The sequence below is a fragment of the Leucopleurus acutus genome (genome assembly GCF_964270905.1).
Source record: "Leucopleurus acutus genome assembly, chromosome: 3".
Taxonomy (NCBI): domain Eukaryota; kingdom Metazoa; phylum Chordata; class Mammalia; order Artiodactyla; family Delphinidae; genus Leucopleurus; species Leucopleurus acutus.
In genome coordinates this window covers 117,595,564-117,619,870 of record NC_139145.1, presented here as the reverse complement: position 1 = coordinate 117,619,870, position 24,307 = coordinate 117,595,564, and the positions used below count along the sequence as shown (strand labels likewise).

At 37.4% G+C, this 24,307-nt stretch overlaps 1 protein-coding gene across 1 annotated transcript in view; it reads right to left on the bottom strand.

The window, feature by feature from the left end:
- Window positions 1-24,307, bottom strand: part of GFM2 (GTP dependent ribosome recycling factor mitochondrial 2) — a 40,196-nt gene that overhangs the window by 543 nt on the left and 15,346 nt on the right. The window contains exons 8-19 of the mRNA XM_082836384.1: window positions 24,052-24,112; window positions 23,597-23,776; window positions 21,950-22,030; window positions 20,490-20,638; window positions 18,912-19,052; window positions 18,729-18,828; window positions 17,814-18,003; window positions 15,841-15,917; window positions 13,246-13,384; window positions 5,860-6,039; window positions 4,335-4,450; window positions 20-202 (exon numbers count right to left, since the gene is read on the bottom strand). Of these exons, the coding sequence (XP_082692510.1) occupies window positions 20-202; window positions 4,335-4,450; window positions 5,860-6,039; window positions 13,246-13,384; window positions 15,841-15,917; window positions 17,814-18,003; window positions 18,729-18,828; window positions 18,912-19,052; window positions 20,490-20,638; window positions 21,950-22,030; window positions 23,597-23,776; window positions 24,052-24,112 (1,597 nt within the window). The remainder of the gene's footprint in view (window positions 1-19; window positions 203-4,334; window positions 4,451-5,859; window positions 6,040-13,245; window positions 13,385-15,840; window positions 15,918-17,813; window positions 18,004-18,728; window positions 18,829-18,911; window positions 19,053-20,489; window positions 20,639-21,949; window positions 22,031-23,596; window positions 23,777-24,051; window positions 24,113-24,307) is intronic.

Genomic DNA, 24,307 nt, shown 5'->3' with positions numbered 1-24,307 from the left:
TTAGTCACAAAGTACCTACCATAATTTCTGCTAAGGGAACAAATCCAATAACAACTTTGTTGTCCTGACGAGTCTGGATTTCCTGAATGTTCCCTCTTCTTCGTGCTAGATCTGCTAGGACAGGACTGAGGTAATCTCTAGTCACTGTAACCTCAAGATTCATCAGGGGCTCCAAAATTTGCTTATCAGCTTTCTTCAGAGCCTAAAGAAATTAAAGAATATTAACTCCTCTTCCTTAAACTGCAGAGCAAATTTCTGTTACGAAGGGAAGACTCATAAAAATTTAAATACTGTTCATAATCTTAGCCTAGAGCCTCTAGCAGAGACATAAGCCTGCTTTAACACTCTATAAGAAGTCCAAAATTTCAATATTTGCTTGTACATGCATGACAGTAGCATGTCTGAGACCTCTTGTATGGTGTGTTGCAAGGGAATGCTTGGCAAAATCTCATTATGTAGAGTACCTGTGAACATATGCCCAGAGACAGAGGGAAACAAAATGGTTTTCCCCCTTCAGAGACTTATTTCTTCATATTTAAACCTCTTCTTTTGTTTTTGATACCTATAGTTATAGTCCATGCTACAAGTCAGGGCAAGCAGGAGGGAAATAAAGGAGAGAGCTAAAAACACAGTAAGTTAGTAGAAACACATTCTCTTCTATTTGAAACAGACTGAAATCTAAAATTCTGAACAGATAACAAAGGCCAAGAAGAATAAGCACATGGAAAGGAAAGAGCACGGAAACTATAAAAAGCTAAAACAGCATAGGGCAAATAGGAAGTGGACGAAAGCAGAGGTATAAAGACTTACTGGGGTCCTAGTCAGACGCTGTCTTTAGAGCATCATTCCATCAGGCCAATTGCTAAACGGATTTTGGAGGGCGTTTGCGAGCACCATAACTACTGATGGGTTTGATTTTAAAAGCTAACTCACTTACTTCTCCAGCCTGCCAGAGTTAAAAAATAACAATTTCCTATAAATTCTAAGCCTTTGTTTGGTTGTCAGGTGGGATGAGCAGTGTACTTTGGTCTTTATTACAACTTCCTCAGTTGTAATAAACTTAGACTTAGCAGCGGAAACCAGATAGAAGAGCCAGGGCTCTGGAATGTACCCCTCACCTTTATTTGGCTATGGCTGATCATCTCTCTGCTCACCTGCCACCACTCACTTACGACCAGGCAGTATCTTCGCCTATATTGTCAAGTAATGCTCTTCTGTCCCCGATACCTCACCACCTCCTCCCTCCCCCCCACCCCTGCCTCCTACTTTCACGATCATGAAAAATAGCCAGCAGTATATTCTCTTTATCACAGAAATTTCAAAAAACATAGCACACATATAGAATAAAAACATAGTCTCAGTTCTTCACAGATTAAGCCTTTAAAATCACTATCAACCGAAACAGCTCAACTATAGAAAAAGTAATAGTCCTTGAATGAAAACATTACTAAAAAATGATGACAGCCAACAGCAAACAACTAAATATATCCTCTGTATTTTTGCAATTCTTACCAAAAGCTTTGTGCCACTTCACGCAACACGTCTTTTAGAACAACATAATGGAGTGGGAAAAGGTTAAAAATTAAAGAGAAAAAAATGCTACAACTAAGGAAAGGACTGAGTTCTATGTAACTGAACAGGAAGTACTGTGCTTGTGGGTCTGTCCTTAGTCCTCTTTTCTTTTCACAGCCTTTTCCTTGGCAACACTGCCTAGTTACAGAGCATCAAGAACAGCTTCTACATAGCTTCCTCAAAAATTCTAAACTTTATCCAAGCCATGGTCTGAGTGCTCCAGCCTTGTACTCCACTGGTCTGCTCTGGGATAGTGTCTAAATATCTTATAGCAACCCAATATGCCCCAAATGGAACTCATCATTTTCTTTTCCAAACACTCCTGTCTGCTTTTTCCTCTTTCTGTTGATGGCATCACTACTCTTCAGTTCACCAGGACATGCATCTTTGATTTCCCTTTTTCTACAAGCTGTAAGATTTCCACTCCTGTTGCTGGTATCCTGGTTCAGACCTAGTCCATTCCCTGTCCTAGACTCTTTTCCCTACTCCAGTCCCTTCTGTATTCTAATGATTATACTGCTCTCTTCAAAAACTTTAAGTTATTCACCACTGTTCTCAAAACAAATCTCAAACTTCTAGATGTAGTTTTTAAAGGTTTCTCTAAAGCCTGGCCCTGCCGCCTTTAATCTCCCCTTGTCTGGAATGCTGCCCACTGTGCCCAAATCTTCCAAAACATCACAGCTCAACAATCAATGAAACCATGTACAAGCCCCTGTTGTGTTTTGAAATAAAATGCTGACTCAAGAGTTAATGATTGGGAAATGTGAAGATGCAGAAACAAAGAACAGCTGTTGGGCTAGGGAACTGGGAACAATTTAGACTGTAATGCTGCCGCATGGCAGAATCACCGAACTCCCAGTTCCCTGAAAGATATAAAGGCCTGACACACATTCCTAAGTTGTTTGTACAGGAAGCAGACCCCTGCCAGAGGAAAACTGCTGACCACAAGCACATAGACCCTAGACTGGTTGAAACCAGAAGGCTGACTGATGATGCTTGAAACTTCACCTCGATGCCAACCAATCCCAGAATTGGCCACGAGCTGATCACACCCCTGCTCCTTGAACACTATAAAACTCCTCATAACCCCTCCAGGGTGGATCACACAGTCTTGAGGGCGTTAGCCCTCTGTGGCCCCCTTTGCCTGGCAAAGCAATAAAAGCTACTCTCTTCTACTTCACCCAAAACCCTGTCTCCGCGTTTCTGTTCGGCACCGGTGAAGAGGCTGAGTTTCGGCAACATAAACTTTCCAAGAACCCTGCCCCAATTCCCCACGTCTCAGCTTTCATGGATCTCAGTCCATTCTATCTAATATTCTGGCTATTTGGCTATTTATTTCCCTTCTAAATCATAAGCTCCTTTAGGTCAAGAAAAATGTATGCATCCTATTTGTGCCCCTCTCAGTGCCTGGTGCACTATAAGCACACCACCAGTGGCTCAATAAATATATGAAGCGTCATTAACTTCTCATAGCAGAGAGAAGGAGCTTCCCCACTAGATGAAGTTTAACAAGGGCCACAGTATTTCCATTAGTAGTATTTAAAGTAATGAATTAAAACAAAAGGTTAAGTGTAAGCCCCATAAAGTTAATTCTTGTTCTCTACTATGATCTTAATAAAAAGGCTAACCAAGGCATATTAGATTTTGAAGGACTGGCCCATATACTGGGGCTTGGGGTTAATTTAGAAACGTATCATCTTTCAGGTTACCATTATTTCAAAACTAAAACCAATGTCAGGAAAAACTAAGAATTACTGGAAGGTAAATGTTCTCAACAATTTAATCATGACCACTTTACAGGTAATATTTCTAACTATATGCTTAGGCAAACAATATTTAAACAATTTTATTTTTGAAAGTGTAGTGTTTTTTCTTTTTAATCAAAAACTTTTTGTTTTCAAAAACTTTTTAAGAAGTATGAATTTGAACTTATCTGAAGGAGCCATTAAAGTTTAGCCTTCCTAAGTCAGGGGCTTAGGGTATTTAACTTTATAATTATGGATTCAAATAAGACTATAGAAAATCAGGTCTCAACCACAGTCCAAAACATTAGAAAATGATCATAAAGGCAAGCGTTTTAATGCAAAATCAGTCACCAACAAAACTATAGTATTTCCATACTGAGAAGAATGCATGGAATCAGCATTCAGCACACTAAGGCCCTTGGGGGTTAATCCAGCTCTGGTAGATTACTGGGGCAAGGCACTCAAGGACATATCCCCAGGTAAACACAGAAGACCAGACTGCTTTATGCTCTGAGAAGGAAAAATGCTTATTTGATCTGTTATTCAACAGGACTTATCTGATTTCAATGATCCTTGATTAATCTTATTAGAACAAACATGAACTCCAGCACTGGAACCAATATTAGACCTTCAATGTCCTTTAGATTATAATCCATTTTGGGCCAAGCTGACCCCAGATATGTCTTTTACTCAAACCTACCAAGCTTGCCTCTTATGGCTGTGTATCTGGGATGGGGAAAGCAGAGCCACCACTTAAAAAAACTTGCCTCTTTGCCAAAATCAGAGGATATTTAATAACTATCTGTGTCAAACAGTAATTTCTTAGATCCTCTTTTGAATAAAACCCTGATGATTAAGAAATCAAAGATTCTCCATGGTAAAAACTCTTGACTATAAGGCTCAGGATACAAAGACACAAGGTCAGGCACTGCGAGCACAGCTGTCTGTGGACTAGTGGTTTACTACTGTCCAGAGAGTCACCTTAAATTAGCAAAAAGGATTAGGACACTTCTATACCTTTTGTAGGCATCTTGAGACACAGGCAGAAATCATAGCTGTGGAGGTACCGGGATGAATTGCCAATGAATGTAAAGTAATTGCTACATCTTGAACTGGGGATCCAAGCAATGGTCCTAGGTAAGGGGGAAAAGATTTTATTAGGACTCAGTATTACAGTGAGGGGTAAATGAAATGAATAAAGAGATAGGCAGAGAACTTCTAGTTTCCAGTTCTGCATGTAAAGGAGCTTTGAAGTCATCACTTTGTTGTAAATAATAAGTAAAAAGCAACAATTCTTATTGAATTGGTAAGAGATGGGAGGACAAAGGGCAAACCACTGTCCCCAAGACTGGAGAGACAGGTGAGTGCGGGCAGTCACACCTGATCTGTAATTGATGAACTGCTTGAGGCTCGGTGTGGCCAAGTCAGAGTTAAAAACTCCAGGGGGGCCCAGTCTTGGGGATGGAGAGGGGCATAATTTTGTGAGCTCAAGCAGGTTCTCACAGTAAATATCAGAGATTCAGGGGGAGGGGAAAAGAATCCATTCTGAAATACTCCAAGGCACTCTATTCTTAACAAGGCCTGCCCTCACGGGAAACTAGTTAATTAGAGCAAAACCTGCAGGGATATTATCAGAGACTAACTGACTTGAGGGAAGTACCCAATTCCAGTCTACTCTAGCCATCCTGTCCCACCTAAGGGGGGTGAAAAAAACTGAGAAACACTTGTGCAGCTCCGAGTCCAAAGGCACAGGCTGACTAGAAGACAGACCTAATCTTGGGACTACAGATGCTTCCCCTCCCCTTTACCTCACCACCACATTACTAAAGGCCGGTTTATAGCAGTCCCTTACCCAGTACATCACTTCTGGCTATCAAGAAAAAATTATGGGATGAATTGGGAGATTGGGATTGACATATATGCACTAATATGTATAAAACAGATAACTAATAAGAACCTGCTATATAAAACATAAATAAAAGAAAAAAAGAAAAACTTATAAGGCATATTGAAAGGCAAAAAGCACAATTTGAATTCGAATACAGAGAGCAAGCATCAGAACCAGATGTGGCAGGGACACTGAACGATGAGGCTAAGAATATAAACAACTATGACTAATATGCCAAGGGCTTAAATAGGTAAAGTAAAGGGCATGCAAGAACAGGTGGGCATGACAGCAGAGAGACAGAAGTCCTAAGAAAGAACCAAAAAGAAATGCTTCAGATGAAAAACACTGTAACAGAAAGGAAGAAGCCCACTGATGGTCTTAGATGGGACACAGCTGAGGAAACAGTCTGAGTTAGAAAATATATCAGTAGAAACCTCCAAAACTGAAAAGCAAAGTGAACAAAAGACTGAAAAAAAAAAAAACCAATATCCAAGGCTGTGGGACAACTATAAAGGTATGACATATGCGTGATGGGAAGAGATAGGGAGAAAACACCATCAAAGTTAGAAGAGAAGAATGAAACAATTTCTAATATCAGGAGGGATTAAATCGTTGAGTGTGATACTAATGCGTACTCTGATTGGAGTACCTTACCTTGGAGGCACGCACTGTGAAGGCCATTTTCAATGGCCTCTCGTGAGGCCTGAGAAAGGTCTTGGGCAACACTTGCTGCATACTCGATGACTGGCAGAAGAGATGATGTTTCCAGTGATTTTGCTTCCAGTTCTACAGTCACAAGATGCCGTCTGTCTCCTAAAGTTCTATCTAAGGTATCTGTAAACAAATCGAATGTAGTACCTCAGAGATTTGTTCCAGAAAGATGTCAAGGTACCACAACTGGCAAAATTACAGTCAGCAAGTTCAAGGTCTCATGGAAGGTAAAGCGGAAGAAAATATCAACAATGACACTAAATACAGTATAAAAATGTCAGAGTAAACAGTTCTACCAAGAAAGCATCTGCTGGGACTTTCCTGGTTGTCCAGTGGTTAAGAATCCACCTTCCAATGCAGGGGATGCGTGTTCGATCCTTGGTCGGGGAACTAAGATCCCACATGTGTTGGGGCAACTAAACCCAAGCCCATGTACTGCAACTACAGAGCCCACACACTCTGGAGCCCGCATGCCACAACAAAATATCCTGGCGTGCCGCAACTAAGACCAGATGCAGCAAAAAATAAATAAATTAAAAAGAAAAAAGGAAGCATCTGCTTCTGTGTTTACTAACATTAAAAACCTGCTCTGGGGCTTCCCTGGTGGCACAGTGGTTGAGAGTCTGCCTGCCGATGCAGGAGACACGGGTTTGTGTCCCGGTCCAGGAGGATCCCACATACCACGGAGCGGCTGGGCCCGTGAGCCATGGCCGCTGAGCCTGCGCGTCTGGAGCCTGTGCTCCACAACGGGAGAGGCCACAACAGTGAGAGGCCCGTGTACCGCCAAAAAAAAAAAAAAAAAAAAAAAAACCTGCTCTGAATCACATATTAATATTGCTTTAGGACTTCCCTGGTGGTGCAGTGGTTAAAAATCTGCCTGCCCACATATATACAATGGAATATTACTCAGCCATAAAAAGAAATGCAATTGAGTTATTTGTAGTGAGGTGGATGGACCTAGAGACTGTCATACAGAGTGAAGTAAGTCAGAAAGAGAAAAACAAATACCGTATGCTAACACATATATATGGAATCTAAAAAAAATAAAATGGTTCTGAAGAACCTAGGGGCAGGAGAAGAATAAAGACGCAGACATAGAGAATGGACTTGAGGACACGGGGAGGGGGAAGGGTAAGGTGGGACGAAGGGAGACAGTAGCACTGACATATATGCACTACCAAATGTAAAACAGATAGCTAGTGGGAAGCAGCGCATAGCACAGGGAGATTAGCTCAGTGCTTTGTGACCACCTAGAGGGTTGGCAGAGTGGGAGGGAGATGCAAGAGGGAGGAGATATGGGGATATATGTATATGTATAGCTGATTCACTTTGTTTTAAAGCAGAAACTAACATGCCATTGTAAAGCAATTATACTCCAATAAAGATGTTAAAAAAAAAAAAGAATCCACCTGCCAACATGGGACATGGGTTCGATCCATAGTCTGGGAAGATCCTACATGCCGTGGAGCACTAAGCCTGTGTGCCACAACTACTGAGCCTGTGCTCTAGAGCCCGTGAGCCATAACTACTGAGCCCATGCTCCACAACTACTGAAGCCCTTGCATTCTAGGGCCCACGTGCCTCAACTACTGAGCCCACGTGCTGCAACTACTGAAGCCTGCATGCCTAGAGCCCGTGTTCTGCAACAAGAGAAGCCACTGCAATGAGAAGCCTGTGCACCACAACGAAGAGTAGCCCCTGCTCGCCACAACTAGAGAAAGCCCGCATGCAGCAATGAAGACCTAGCACAGCCAAAGAATTTTTAAAAAAAACAAAAATTACTTCAGTGTTAGGGTGTGTTGAGGCAGGTGATCGCACAAATTTTGTTATGCAGATTACACTTTTAAACATTTCTTATGTGACTGATATTCTTCTAAATAAAAAATTTTTATTTAAAAGTAAAACAGTACAAACGTTATCTAATGAAAATTAAAAGGCTTCACCCTGCCAACCAACAAACTTAAATTTCATACACTCTTCCAGCAATATTTTATGTATTGGGTTTGGCCAAAAAGTTCGTTTGGGTTTTTCCATAAGCTGGTATGGAAAAACCCAACGAACTTTTTTTTTTTTTTTTAATATTTATTTGGTTGCACTGGGTCTTAGTTGTGGCAGGCAGGCTCCTTAGCTGCGGCTCACCGGTTCCTTAGTTGTGGCATGCAAACTCTTAGTTGTGGCATGCACGTGGGATCTAGCTCCCTGACCAGGGATCAAACCTGGGTCCCCTGCATGGGGAGTACAGAGTCTTATCCACTTGCACCACCAGGGAAGTTCCCCGAATGAACTTTTTGGCCAGCCCAACATTTAATGTTTATGATTCTTCCCCCAAAACTAGTTATCTATTTGTAAAAATGAAAATAGACTCCCTCATTAGCTAACAACCAATAGCTGTCAGTGAAACCGAGTGGGGCCCTGTGGGGCTCCGAGGCATGGAGGCCCTTTTGTCCCCCATTTCTTGAAGGCAAGACTCCAGCCTCCATGACTTTCCTTAGTTCCAAAGGGCAGATTCGAACAGTTGCTAATCAAGGGAGGAAGCAGCCAAGAAACCACCTGAGGCAAGATTAAAGGGAACAGAGAAGCTCCTCAAGATTAGGAGACCACCTGAGATGAGATGAAGGGAGTGAAAGCCCTGTGTACACCCTGATGTTGTCAGAGACCCCACCTTTGAACCACTGTTACAAAACCTTCATCAAATCCTCCCAGGTTGGGACACAGTTTTTCGAGGCAGGAGCCTGCTGTGTCCCCCTTTGCCTGGCAAAGTAATAAGGCTATCCTTTTCTACTTCACCCAAAACTGTGTCTCTGAGATTTAATTTGGCACCAGTATACAGAGAAGTTGAGCTTTCGGCAACATCACCAATCTCCAAGATTTTACTAAGACAAAACTATGCTGTATTTATGTGAGTGACCATGGAGCACAGTGACTCATGGCCCAAGTTCAAAACTAAGAACTAATTATGCTCTATAATTCCTCTTCATAATTCCTTTTATATTATGAAATATAAAACTTTTATATTATGAAATATTTTATACTTAAAAATACATGCATAACCTAAAACCAAAATGAACATTCATAACCTAAAAACAAAATGAACATTCATGAAACCTAATACTACTAAAGAAACAGAACATTACCAGTAACCTAGAAGCCTTCTGAAGAAACAACCACTATCATGATGTTGTATTTAAACATTCATATGATTTTCTTTAGAGTTGTATCACAGATGCAGGTATCCCTAAACAATATAGTTTACTTCTGCTTTGTTTTGAATATGTTATTATACTGCATGTATTCAGCAACTTGCTTTTTTCTGCGTCATCTGGGCTGACACCTGGTGATGTAGTACATTCTTTTTCACTGTTATATAGTATTCTGTTATATGAACAGAGTACAATTTATCCACTATGTCCACAAATATTTGGATTTTTTTCACCTAAAGTTTTGTTTTATTACAATGCTATTATGAAGGTTCTTGTATCTGTCTCTCGATGTACATGTGTAAGATTTTCTCTAGGGCATATACCTACTAGTGGAACTGCTGAGTAGTAAGGTCTGCACATTGTCAACTTCATAAGAAAGTTGCCAAACTGTTTTCATAGTGTTCATATAATTTACACTCCCACCAGAAGTTTTTGTAAAACTTTCCATTGCAACTTTCCATTGCAACTTTCCATAAAACATCTCACCAACACTTGGCATTGTCAGATTTGCATTCTTGCCAATTTTGTTGGTATAAAATGCCATCTTGTCCTTTTAACTTGCATGATCCTAATCATTACTGAGATTGAGAATCTTTTATGTTCACAGGCCTTTGGGGTATCCTCAATCTTTTTTGCTCACTTTTCTACTTGGTTGGTTGTCATGTTTTTAATGATCTTTTGAAGTTCTTTATATATATTCTGGATACTAATCTGTCAGTTTTATATGAAGCAAATATCTTCTCTCAGCTTTTGGCTTGTCTTTTTGCTTTCTTTATAGTATATTTGAATAAATTCTTAATTTCAATAATATCAACTTTAGTAATCTTTTAGTTCATAGTTTCAACCTTATCTGGTTAGTAAAACAATTCTATATTGTCTTCCAAAAATTCGAAGGTTTCCCTTTCATAAAGTTTTGGGGTTTTCTTTCTTTTTTTTCTTTTTTGCGTATATTAGCATTTATTCTCTTTATTCTTTTGTGCTCAAAGAGAGATTTCCAACTCTTCTTTCATATTTAGGCTTTTAAATTCACCTGGAATTGACTTTTGTATACAGTATGAGGTAGGAATCTAAATCTTTTTCCATATGAATAATTATCCCAGGCCCCTTTATTGAATATCAGTCCACCCTTTCTCACTGAGCTGCAATATCACTGACGTAAATCCAATTTCCACATAGATATGAGTCTGTTTCTAGGCTTTCTGGTTTGTTCCACTGGTATATTTGTCTATTCTTAGCTTGATTTGTGTCATAATGACTATGGCTTTATAATAAGTATTAATGTCTGATACAGTTCTTTGGGTAGAACTGGTATGTTCATGATATTTAGTCTTCTTATCTATGAATAGTATGGTTTTCCATTTAACTTAGGTCTTCTTTAATGTCTGTACATTTTGATAATTTTCTAGATGTACACAAATGTAATCTGCTCCTCCTCAGTGACATGATCATTAGTCATCTGACTGTCCAGTCAGGGTGTGGTCTGATTGCTGCAGCATCTGGTTACTAATTTTCACCTTGTAACTAATAAGCAATCTAGAGCGAGACACTTGAAGACCATGCAAATATGCTGCTCAACAATGTACTCAATATTAAGCATTCACCATATTACAAGATGACGATTTCTTATTCCAGCCCTCCTCCTCAACATCTAACAGTCAGCATTTGGCACTTCAGTGTAAGGAAGAAGAGTCTCTTCTTCTTGTTGATCTATCATCAGTATGGACTCATGAGTTCCAACTTTTTCTCAGTGGTCTATGATTATTGTTCGTAATTATTTTGGAGTTCAAATTAACCCAGATTTAGCCAGTGGAGCCTCTTCGGGTTGGTTCCTGTGTCCTTATGACACATCCCCATTATTTTTTTGAGCATTTCCTTTCTTTCTCAGATAACATGATGTTCTGTTGCTTGCTTATTTTTGATAGTCTCCTATTTCTTACTAATACTTTCTATCCCCTTTCTTATTTCTTCAAAAATAATACTTATTTTATACTCAGCATATGATAACTCTAGTATCAGAAGCCTTTGCTGGTCTGCCTATGATGTTTATTGTTTCTGCTGCCTTTTTTGCTCCTTGTGCCTTTGCTCAAGGTTTTATGATTAAAAATAAATAAATAAATATATATTTTTTTTGCGCGGGGGCTTCCCAGGTGGCAGTGGGGGTAAGAATCCGCTTGCCAATGCAGGGGACATGGGTTCAAGCCCTGGTCAGGGAAGATCCCACATGCCGCGGAGCAACTAAGCCCGTGTGCCACAACTACTGAGCCCTCGAGCCACAACTACTGAGTCCTCAAGCCACAAGTACTGAGCCCATGTGCCACAACTACTGAAGCTCATGCACCTAGAGCCCATGCTCCGCAACAAAGAGAAGCCACAGCAATGAGAAGCCCGCGCACTGCAACGAAGAGTAGCCCCCACTCGCTGCAGCTAGAGAAAGCCCGCGTGCAGCAACGAAGACCCAACAGAGCTAAAAATAAATAAATAGGTAAATTTATTAAAAAAAATTTTTTTAAATTGTGAGTTCATATTCCTTTGTGGGATTTTCTTTGAGGCCTGGATTGAGGATACATTTATCTAAAGAGGCCCTACATTTGTTTTCTCCAGGTTCCTTGGTATATTACCAATCCATAAGCACTTTACACTAAATTCTTCTCTGTTTGGAGTTTTTCAGGTCACACTGGTTCTATGAATTTAGGCTGAAAATGCTATCAGAAGCCTACAGTTACAAATTCTCAGAAATTTTGCCCCTTTGCCCCACAGTCAGTCAGACAAGTTTCCTTGTCCTCTTCTTTTATGGACAAGATTTTCCTCATTACTTCCATGAGGATGTGGCCCTCAAGTTCTAGGTTAGACATTACCACAGATTTCTCCAAGATAGCTAGTGGCTTAGGTGCTGGCTTATTTTCCAAGATTCCTGCTCCAGTTTCCTTTTTGGCCTCTAGAAATTTCCATTACATTCTAACCATCTCAGACATTAATTTAAAAGATGTTATTTATATTTTCCCAGAATTTTTGGTTTTTCCAGATATAAAGTCCAGAAAGAGAAATCATCGTGTCATTTGCCCCTATATCCAGCTTGTTTAATTTTTCAAGTTTCAATGAAAAATAACCACCTGGCCTTTTTACAAATCGCTGAGTTGCTTAAAAGTTCCTAGTTATCCTAAACATATCTTTTCTATATTTTTTCACAAACCTGCCCATGTTTTCTCCTTGGTGGGGGGCGGGTAGGAATGATTGTCAGGTTCTTTTGTTTAAGGGAACCAAATTGAAATTATCATATGTAGAAAAATCATGAATTCTTACTTTTGGGACAGAAATATAAAAAGTACACTTTCTTAAGAATACCATCAGCACAGGATTACCATACTTATTAAATAGTGGAAATTATTTTCCACTCTATTTTTGGTTTTTTTCTTTTTAAATTTTAAAATTTTATGTCTTATTTTATTGAGATATAATTGACATACAGCACTGCCGGAGTTTAAGGTATACAACATGATTTAAGTTACACAGATCATGAAACGATTACCACAGAAAGTTTAGTGAACATCCATCATCTCATCTAGACACAACATTAAAGAAATAGAAAAAAAATTTTTTCTTTGTGATAAGAACTCTTAGGATTTACTCTCTTAACTTCCATTTATAACGTACAGCAGTATTAATCATCTTTATCATGTCATATATCATATCACTAGTACTCATTTATCTTATAACTGGAAGTTTGACTACCTTCATCTAATTCTACCTTCCCCACCCAACATTTCCATTCACTTTATGGAGTAAAACTGACACACCAACTTCAAATTGTTATACTCCTTCTGGTAGTGAGGACTGGGATGAGCTGTCTACTTCAATGGCTGATCCCACTGCACACCTGCTTGATGAGTGGCTCAGCCAATATATGTAATAAATGAGTTGTAATGAAATAGAGCTGTGTCTAAAACAAACAAATGCTAAAAAACAAGAAAACACACACATAAAACCTGTCCCCACTGATGGAAGACACTAGTGACTATAAACCCTGCCTTATGCAACTAAACTGAGAGATTCAGAAAACAGGTCCTGGAGAAAAAGAGAGCAACAGAACCAGCGAATTCTAAATGCTATGAATTCGAAATGTATTTTTTACCTGTGGCACGAACTGCATTTAGGATGGTCTCTCGGTATGCCACCTGGAGGGGCCCTAGATAGGTTTCCAGTCCATATTCCCTCTTGATTCGGTCATGAATTATCTCAATATGTAACTCCCCCATGCCACAAAGGATAGTCTGGTTAAAAGAGGAAGAAAACAAAGATCAAGGAAAAAATTAAGTTTATCACAAAATACTAATAAAGGTATATCAATATATTTTATTTTTCATTACTTACAAAATGAATTTCTTCTGTAATTTTTTTTGGCTCCTACATCAAAACACTGCTTTTAACTTTTCTGATTGAAATAATAAATCAATTAAAAGTGAATCACTAGGCCAATCTTTTATTCTTTGATAGCTGAATTATCAGCTGGGTAAGTGGTATCTAACGAGAACCACACTTCCCAACCACAAAGGTAAGTTCTGGCCAGTGAAATATAAGTATAAATGATGTTGGTAACTTCTGGGTTATGTCTTTAAGGGTAAATAAAGCCCTTCTCTTAATGAAGATATAGACAACCGTCTTGAAATGTGAATGAGGGCAACATCTTGTGAATGGGGGGAATAATCCCTCCCTCAAACACTGCCAACCACATGGCTATTTCCAACCATCCTGGGCACCTTACAGTTTTGTGGGCAGTTGAAACTTCCAAAGTAGCTTGGAACTTTACATGACAGAGAAACTGACTTTTATCTTCTTTGAACCAATGTTATTTTGGGTCCTTGTTAGAACAAATTTGCATCAAAACCAATCAAAACATGTTTTTGTTTTCAGAAAGCAACAATGGTTATTCCTGAAGAAGGTCTTTGTGTATGAGAGAATATAGTGCAAGGAATCCACATTTGCCCTATTTTATTCATATACCATCTGTGTAGTAAGGCATTAACTTTACCCTAAAGAGAGATCTGGCCCCTGCCTTCAGCTACTGGGAAGTTATCTCTAGGCCAAGATGCTGCCTGATAGAAATGTCTTTGCTTGTCTGGGGCCTTTGTCCACCAGATAGTCTAACAATGTGATTTATGATGTGGCTTTGGAATAGCTGTACCCATTTACAACCTAGAGAGTAAAGGTAGTAGCCCAAACCTACAGGAGGCACTAGAGATTAAATGTCAACCACATAGACAGTATGTGATTATGCCCTAATAAAAACTCTGGGCATGGAAGGCCTGGGTGAGCTTCCCTGACTGACAATACTCTATGCCAGGAGGATGAAGAAAAGCCTTGCATTTAGAACCTCTCAGACTGCCCTAGGTGTCTCTTCCTTTGGCTGGTTCTGATTTGTTTCCTCTCACTATAATAAAACTATAATTGTAAGGAACAACAACAAAAAACTATTTGGTGTATGAGGGCTATACTTTAATATAAAGTTAAAGAAGTAATTATTTGGAAAAAAGCCAGTTGTAGAATAATACAAATAGAATGACTTCTTATATATCTGTACATATATATTTGGAAACATAAATACTGTGTTTTATAACATTGCACAGCAGAAAAATGGATGTTTGGAAAAGTGTGAAAGGCTATTCACCAAGTTTTCACAGTGATTACCTATGTAGAAAAGGATAGAGAGACTGAAAGGGAGACTTTAATTCTTTACTTTGTACACTTGAATGTTATTTGCTATTTAAAAAAAAATATGTATTGGCATTTTTTATATAAAAAGTTTCTGTTTTAATTGCTGTTGTAGCCTTCAGAATCAATTAAACTAAATTGCTACCTCATTTAGCTGGCATTTGGGAAAATAAAGTACTCCATATTTTTCAGATTAACTAAATCAGTTTATCCTTTTTAAAGGCAAATTTATAATTTTTTAAGGAAATTTTTCTAGAATTTTATATAAACTCTACCCTGCCCCCCTAAAAAGAAGATGCAGAATGAATATGTGTTCTTCTACTGTATTATATAATATACAGCACAGTCCTGTACCTACTTTAGGTCTCTATTTCCTCCCACATTGTTAGGCTGTAATCTATCACTTCTCACCCATTTTAGGTGTATTATCATCATTAAAAGTATACCTAGGGCTTCCCTGGTGGCGCAGTGGTTGGGAGTCCGCCTGCCGATGCGGGGGACGCGGGTTCGAGCCCCGGTTCGGGAGGATCCAGCGTGCTGCGGAGTGGCTGGGCCCGTGAGCCATGGCTGCTGGGCCTGCGCGTCTGGAGCCTGTGCTCTGCAGCGGGAGAGGCCGCAGCGGTGAGAGGCCCGCGTACCGCAAAAAAAAAAAAAAAAAAGTATACCTATGCATCCTCCCTTTAGAAAGCTGCTTCTGTAAGTTTTAGCATAAGAGCCTTAAGGTTTTGTCTTGGGGTTGAACTTTATTTCAAAATTTCACAAAAGGCTGTCTTCTGGAAGGTAGAAATATTGGGAAGTAGTTTATATAAGTAAGGTATAATCATACTGAGGAATTAGGAAAATTTAGCTTGACAGTCAAAATATAATCAGAAATTTATATTATGAGAACCAAAAAAGGCTTTCTCTTTTAGGGGCACAGACCAATCAATGTTTTGGATATACGCACTTAAACACTCTCTCCCACACACACAGATGTTTTCATTGAAAGATTCTGGGGATTAAATAATAATATGCATACCTGTCCAGAGTCAGGATCTAGCTTCACTTTCAAACTGGGATCTTCACGCTGAAGGCATTTCAATGCATGATCCAAATCTAGAGGATAAACAATAACTGTTATCTTTATGTTTCATTTTTTTTGATAAGGTACTATACATTCTAGTGGGAAAATAGATGAACAAGCAAATTTTGAAAAAGAAAATTTCAAACAGCCAGAAATGTTCTGTAGAGAATAAAACAAGGTGATGAGATAGTGATGGGAGGTTACTTGAGATTGAGTGATCTGGGAAGACCTGTCCAGGATGATTTAGATAAAGACACAAACCAAAAAGAATGACATCGCAAGTAAAATCCTGAAGAAAAAGAATTCCAGATAGAGGAAATGGCTGTGCAAGGAACGGCTTCTACTGGAGAAACAAGAAGGCTAGTGTAGCTGGATATTGGTGGACAAAAGGAAGAGTAGCATCAGATGAGGCGGGAGATGTGTGACAGGGAGCACACCATGTAAGGTATTGAAGGCCATGGTGAAGAGTTTGGATGTGCACTGGGAAGACACTGAAGGGTTTAAATGGGACAATAACATCATCTGATTATGTTCTGCAAAGGTTAAGGAACTGACAAAGCAAAAAAGACTTTAGAAACACATACAATAATAAGAAACTGGCAAAAGGAAGCTAAATTACATCATGAATAAAGAGATACTAATGTGATCACTCTATGATGAATTATCACACCAAGGAGGAAGTAAGAATACAGCTGACCCTTGCACAACATGGGTCTGATGTGGGTCTGCTTATACGTGGATGCAGAATCGGAGGACCTAAGTATAGGGAGGGCTGACTGTAAGTTATACTGGGATTTTCAACTGTGTGGAGGGCTGGGGCCCCAACCCTCCTCTTGTTCAAGGGTCACCTGTATGTTATTTGCATTAAATATGCCATCTAAAGTAGATACTTTGATACAATCAATTAACTGATATGCACATGCTCCCTCTTTAGACCTGCACTGTCCAAATGGTAGCCACAACCCATCTGTACAAGATATTACTAGTCTGAATTAACGTTAGCTGTAAGTGTAAAATTCATACCAGGTTTCAAAGACTTCACATGGAAAAGAAAAAAGAAAGTAAAGTACCTCAATAATTTTTATATTATGTTGAAATAATATTTTGATATACTGAGTTAAGTAAAATACATTACTAAATTAATTTTGCCATTTTAATTTTCTTTAAATGTAGCTATAAGGAAATTTTAAGAAGCGGGATGGAAAGACTGGAGCTTGGGTGCCTGATGACGTGTGGAGTCATCCTTGAACCCCTGGGATACCAATTCAAGGCATATTTGACAAGAGAAAGAAGTGAACTTTGGTCATTAAAGCAACTGCTATTTGGGGGTTTTATGCTCTATGTAAGCAAATCTAACAAGAAATGTTACAGCTGGAATCATGAGCTTTACTATATACTATACTAAGGAGTTTGGGTTTCTGCTATAAGTAATGAGAAGCCACTGAAGTATTCTGAGCCAATATGCTAAAGAACAAACTATTTATCACTCAAAAAGGTCAAATGACATTAAACATACTATATAAATATCTTCACTGAGTTCTAAAAGTTAAGCCAGAAAACAAGGGAAAGTTGATTTTTATAAATGGTGATCGGAAACTGAATCGGTTATGAATTGGTTACCATCTAATCTAATACACTGGAAGGGCAGTCCTGAGGTCAATTACTTAGAATCCCATAGATAGTACCACAAGAACAGAATAAGGAAAAATATGGTAAGAGAAAAATGGCAAAGCTGAAAGAAAAAAAATGAAAAGAGTTTGTAAAAATCAAAACAAATTAAAAAACTAGACCAATCATAAGAAATACTTATCAATAAATGCTCATAAAATTGAACTCAGTGACATAAGAAACCTTTTGAGGTTAAAATGTAACTATTTTATCTAAATTATCAGAGCACTAATTAATTGATGCACCAAGATTATTTGTACCTGGCTGCTTAGCCACTGATGGAGGTTCTATGGTACAGAAGAAAACAGGTTCTGGAATCTCCACCCCAGCCAACAAAAGCCTCTCTGCTTCATCGTTTTGTCTATGCTTCTTTTCTCCCTCCCTTTCTGCTCGACGACATGCAGCTAAAGCACTGGACTTGGATGAGACAATGGTGTCACCAGTGGCAGTCTGCAAGCAAAGAAGATGCCTTGGGACAAAACAGGCTATTGGCAAGCACTCAGCTTCCACCAAGGACCACGAAAACCAAAGAAAAATTTTAAGGTAGCACTTCCTCTTCATCAGAACTTAAAAGAGAGACAAATTCATTAAGCTCATTATAACTCTGCATTGGTAAAGCTAATTTAAGTTGTAGAAGAATTCTGTCCAAAATATTGCTGTAATAAGTTCTAACAATAAAACATTCATACACACAAAAAATACATTTAAAACTCATTTGGTAAAACAAATTCATCTTTGAACAAGAGACAAAAGAACGAAAGAGACAAAAATCCTTGACCTTACAGAGCCTTCATTGGCAAAATATCTTCACTTTTTAACCTGATCAGTTATAAAGTTAGATTTATAAAGTTAGATTTAATTGTCTGCAATAATCAAGATAGGAAAAAAACAATAAAAATAACATTATTTTACATAAACTTAAAACATAAGTATATATCCATAGTGTGTGTATTTTACTTGGATTTGAACTTTATATGAATACAATCCATTCTGTAATTTACTTTTCTTTCTATTAAATGTTTGAGATTCAACCATGTTGATGAATACACTACAATATTCATTATTCCACTACTGATAGCTTTTGGATTGTCTATGGGCTTCTGCTATTACAAAATACCTACTTTTAATTAAACATTTAATCTGTTATTTCCTAGAGAAAAGATTTGGTCACTTACGTGTTTAAGCCCAACAGTCAAAGCAATGTTACCAGCAGTCAGTGAAGGGATTTCTACATGCTGGTCAGCAAATGGCAAAAGCAGACGACTTATTCTCTCCCTGTAAAACCATGATTTATATTAGTAAAAGTATATTTAAAGAAATGAGTGAAGTTTTAGAAAATAACCTAGGCTTCTACTTACGTGCAGTTTCCATTAATATTATGGATGGCCAATTGGCGTTTTATCATGCCTGAGTAAATGCGCAAAAATACCAGTGGGCCTCGTTGCTTGTCATGGAGAACTTTAAATGCCAGGGCACATAAGTCACCCTTATACCACTGCCTATAAAATTAAGGAGAAGTTCCAGAAAAGCCACTTTAAAATACACTTCCTATATATCTATACAGATCAGATCAGAATCACTGCATAAACCTAACCTTGATGTCCTCAAAAGATTCCTCATATCTTCTAGTTTAGCTACCAAGGCCAATTAAATAATGTATTATGTACCTCTCTTCCTCCACCGGACTAAATTATTCATTGGAGATCTTACCATTAATTCCTCAAAACCAAAAACAATGGATTCTCTTCCAAATATTACCTCTATTAGCAAATAATTCTTGCCTAGATTTCCCTCCTCAAAAAATATACCTAGGAACATCACACCACTTCTTAAAACCCCATACAGGGTAAACAAATAGGTACTTTCCAATTATTGCTTTCACTCTCTCCTCCCACTCTTCTTCAGCTGCATAGCCATATAAATCTACACTATAAACTTGAACTTGTTTACACAGCGAACACTTACAGAATGATGTCCTTAAATTGGAGTTCATTACTAGGTTTCAGAAAGTTTGAATCCCTCTCAAATTGCCAAACTTTGCACATAGGTTCATTTTTCTGAGGAAATATGGAAATATTTCTCCATATTTTCATCAGTTTCAAAGGAGTTCATGATTCAAAGTAGGTTAGACACTTCTATTATTGAATTTCTCTAATCTTATTCCTGCTTCCTCCAAATTTTAATTTTATTTAACAAATCCTTATATAGAGAGTTGATCATATACTAGGCACTGTTTTATGTGCTTTATCAATATTAGCTCATTTGATTCTTGTAACAATCCTATGAGATAAGTCCTATTCTCTGCATCTTATAGATGAGAGGTTAAAGCAACTTGGAAGACCTGAGATTTAAATCCAGGCAGTACACAGTCTATGCTCATCTCACATCACCATAATGCCTCTCCACTTGAGAGATATGGAAAGTGACTCAGGTCCTAGTTAATAGGATCAAAGTTCACCTCTGTTTGCCATTTGGCACAAAACTCACTGAGATTTTAGAGGATTTATTACGAAGGACAAAGCTGTTAGTGACAAGAGGAAGAAAACAATGGACCTTTCCTTACAGTTACAAAATATTATGAAAAATCTTGAAATCCAGAATAAATATAAATGTATCTATAGAATATTTATCAAACATCCCCAGTATACTTTTTTTTTAACTAAGATGGCAGAGTCAACATTTATACTTTTACACAGCAAAAAAGCCATAAATTCTTATTTAGCTCCATCTGTAAACACAGCAGGTTACAAGAGATGATGACAAATATCCCTTTCAAGTAAAAATTACTATGGCTCTATATTATATTATTTAGAATAATATTCTTCACCAATGTTATTCAAAAACTGTGATTCAACTACTCTCTGTGAAACATGACCTATCTGTCTACCTGTCTTTTCAAGGCTATACGATTTTAATCTATGCACTTGCATACTTACAGAAATTCATAGTTGCGTTCTTCAGGTGAAGGCAAGTACATAGTAATAGCATCTAACAAGGGCTGGACCCCTTTGTTTTTCAGGGCACTTCCACAAAGCACAGGCACTGCTGTCTGAGCCAGTGTTACTCTGTGTACTGCAGTTTGTAGCTGTAAAGCAGAGATATAAATGTTTTATGTGTAGTATTCTGGTCTCGACCAAAATATCCCAGAATTAGATGCCTCCCCTAACCAACCACGTAAAATATCACTCCTCAGCACACTTCCATCATTCTTTATGGCCTCATTCTTCTTTATTTTTCATTGTAAATAACATTAATCACTACCTGGTATATTAGATATATATTTATTACTTTATTATCTGTGTCCCCAGTCACTAGAATGTAAAATCTATATAAGCATTACAGTAAGTCCCATAAAGATACTGTAAATCACAAGAAACTGGAAAAGTGCTTAAAATAAAGTAGATGCATAAAAATATTTCTTGAATAAGTGAATTAATATACTTGTGATTTAACCTCGATAGTCTACTAGAGGAACTGGTTAGAAATTAGAAATATAAATGAGTTACAATTTCTTCAAATAAATTAAATCCACATTAAATAAAATCCAAAGGAAAATGAGGTATCAAAGTAGAAACAATTTTTAAGAGACCTCAAAAACCAAGAAAAGCTTAGGTGTGCTTGCAAGCTATTGATAAGAGAAACGGTGGGTTAATTTTAGATTGTAAGCTCTTTGAAAACAGAAATCATGTTATGTGACTATAGGGCACAATAAACATCACATTTAAGCATTCAAATACTAAACAAGAAAAAAATTCAAACTTACAGCTTTTCATTCAAAAGAAAAGTAATAATTTTTTCCACCTCTAACTTCAAATGGCTCAAAATTAATCTACAGATCTTGTGTTTTTCTTTACTTCTTTTCATGAAAAATAACCAAGTGAATTTGCTGGGCTCATCTTGGAGCCCACTTAAAACACTACCACTTAAAAAACTTTTCATGGGGGAAGGTTCCTGGCAGAAAAAATAAAAAACGCCTTGAATAAATCTGTCATAATTCAAATACTACCAGTATTTTACTGGCCTATTCTCTGGTTTAATATATTTCAAAAGAAAACCAAAAAAAGGGAAGACCTGGAATAAGTTTCCACTAACAATTGAAACAGATTCAGAAAAAATGTTCTGAGAAAAATGACCATTATAGTATCCAAAAGACCAGTAGATCAAAAAAAAAATTCTATCTGTGATTTCCCTAATACTACTTAGTGAAATGATCACAATGAAGGGAAAAGGCTGCAGTAAATGAACAATGTCTTCTAATTTTTAACAGTGTTCTCCTAATTTTTAAGTCTGCATTTTCTAATGATATGCAAAGTTGAAAAAAAAACCCACCTACAATACAGTAATCAAACCACATCCAATTAGTAAAACTTGGTCAAAGTAAATAAATAAAATTTACCTTTTCAGCCGGTAGCAAATCAAAATTCTCACTAAATTCTCCTAAAACCAAGTCAGCAAATTCATCATCCAAATCTGCAACCTACAAAGAAAGGCTTTAGTTCTGTAACTTGCATTCATCATCACAACTATTATCTTAAGTCTATACACCATAAATATTCATTAGCCAAATATTTCAAGACAGCTACATGATCTAACTTATCCAGACCAAGGAACTCTTCACATCTTCTAAAGAGATAAAGAGTTTTTCTTTCAAAGGAAACGGGATTGAAAATTGAAGATACGCTCTCATAAGTTTCCTAAACTCATGGGAAGCCAGAGCCAGACAGAGCACCTCAATGAAGTGTGCTACCTACTCAGTGCTCAAAAGAAATAAAAAGTCCACAGCTGATAGCCAATGATAATATATACAATGAATTGCTGTTTTTAAATACATTTGGGGGGGGGTCTTAGTTCATAAAAAAAAGTTTCATTTGGTAATCCTCTTAATATTTTGAATGTTCACCAGATCTCCAAGACATTCAAAGTAAAATGACTGAACTTGTTTATAATCCTTCACTGAGGGAATAAATTTAAGTTGAGGAGGTAGTGGTATAATTTCAATAATAAAAATGTAATTATCTAATTCATGTTCATTTCCTAATCATCTGTGCTTATATGACAGGAGAATTCAACTGACAATAAAATTAACAAAAGAGTTTCAAAAGTTTATAATAGTAAAAGGGAGCAAAACATTCAACCTTGGTGAGAAAAACACATTTTTAACAGCTAACTATAGTAGAAATGTACCCAACCATCTTTCCAAAAAGCAGCAAATATGATGATTAAGCATAGCTTCTGGAATCAAACTGTCTGGAAATGGCTCCACTACTTACAAACTTGTTCAAAAAAACTTTAGTCAAGTTACATCACCTCTCTTTGTCTTGGTTACTCATGGAGATAATACTAGTACTTATCCTATGGTGATACTGGGAAGTTTAAATAACCAATTCCAATTATGCTTCCAGAATATATAGTAAGTATATAATAAGCATTGTTTTCATCGCTGTTCACCTTTAGAACACAGGAAGTTGATTCTAGTCCACACTAATCTTATTCTCTAATTCAAAAAAATTTTTTAACTTTGATAAAATATAACAAACATAAAAGTACCACCTTAACCATTTCTAAGTGAATAGTTAGGAAGTAGTAAGTATATTCCACACCGTTGTAAAACTAATCTCTAGAACTTTTTCATGTCACAAAACTAAAACTATACCCATGAAACAACTCTTCATCATTCTCCCCTCCCCACAGCTCCTGGTAACTACCATTCTACTTCCTGTCTCTATAAAGTTGAGGACTCTAAATACTTCATGTATCTGTAAACTATGAAGTAAAGCAAATGAAAGATAAACACTGCAGTCAAGATAGTGGTGATGGTGGGGTAGATGATTAGTGGAAGGGAGAGAGAAGAGCAGGGAGTAGCACAGGGAGATTCAAGAGTATTGCTGATATTCTATCTCTTAAGCTGGGTGGTGATTACACTGGTGTGCACTGTATTATACTTTACATATTCCATATGTAATTTTAGATGAAATTTCACAATAAATATTTTTTAAAGTTTCTAAATATTTATGCAATTTTAAGCTCAAAGTATTTATTTTACTTGTTCAATTAAGGCATTCCTTGCTTCCGTTATCTCCTTCAGCAATTCAGGATCACTCATTTCCAAGAGGGGTTTTCTCTCAAAGTCTTTTCCATCATCTGAATTGGGATTCCAAAGAAGTTTTTCTTTACTTACTACATCCACCACTCCTTTGAAAGTTTTGCCTTCACCAATTGGTAACTATAAGTCAGAGTGAGATTAACATTTTATTAAATGATCATTAGAACTCAATTAGAATTGCACTGGTGATAGAATTTATCTCTCCCCACTCCCCCCCCAAATGTCTCTTATCATTATTGCCATAATCTATACTTATTTTTATTTATATCCTAACTTCTTCCAAAAGGATTTGCAAAAGCTTCAAAAATGTATATAATATGCCACAATAAAATACGTTGATGAGGAAACTGAGAAGGACCTCTTCATATTAATAAACCAAATATTAATCAACCAACCTGTAAAAGCAAAGGCTTTGCCTTCAACTTCTCTCTGATGCTTTCAACTGCATAGTTAAAACTGTAGAAAGTAAAATCATTTAAAATGTTAAGATACTTAAAACAGGATTTAAGAATGTACTCTAAAATTATAACCCTCAATTGTTCCTAACGTTTACCATTTAACAGTTTTCCACAGGACAACATCTTGTCTAATCTTTTAACATTAACTTCAGATAATAGTGACTGAGTATCTACCATAATTCTGCCACACAGG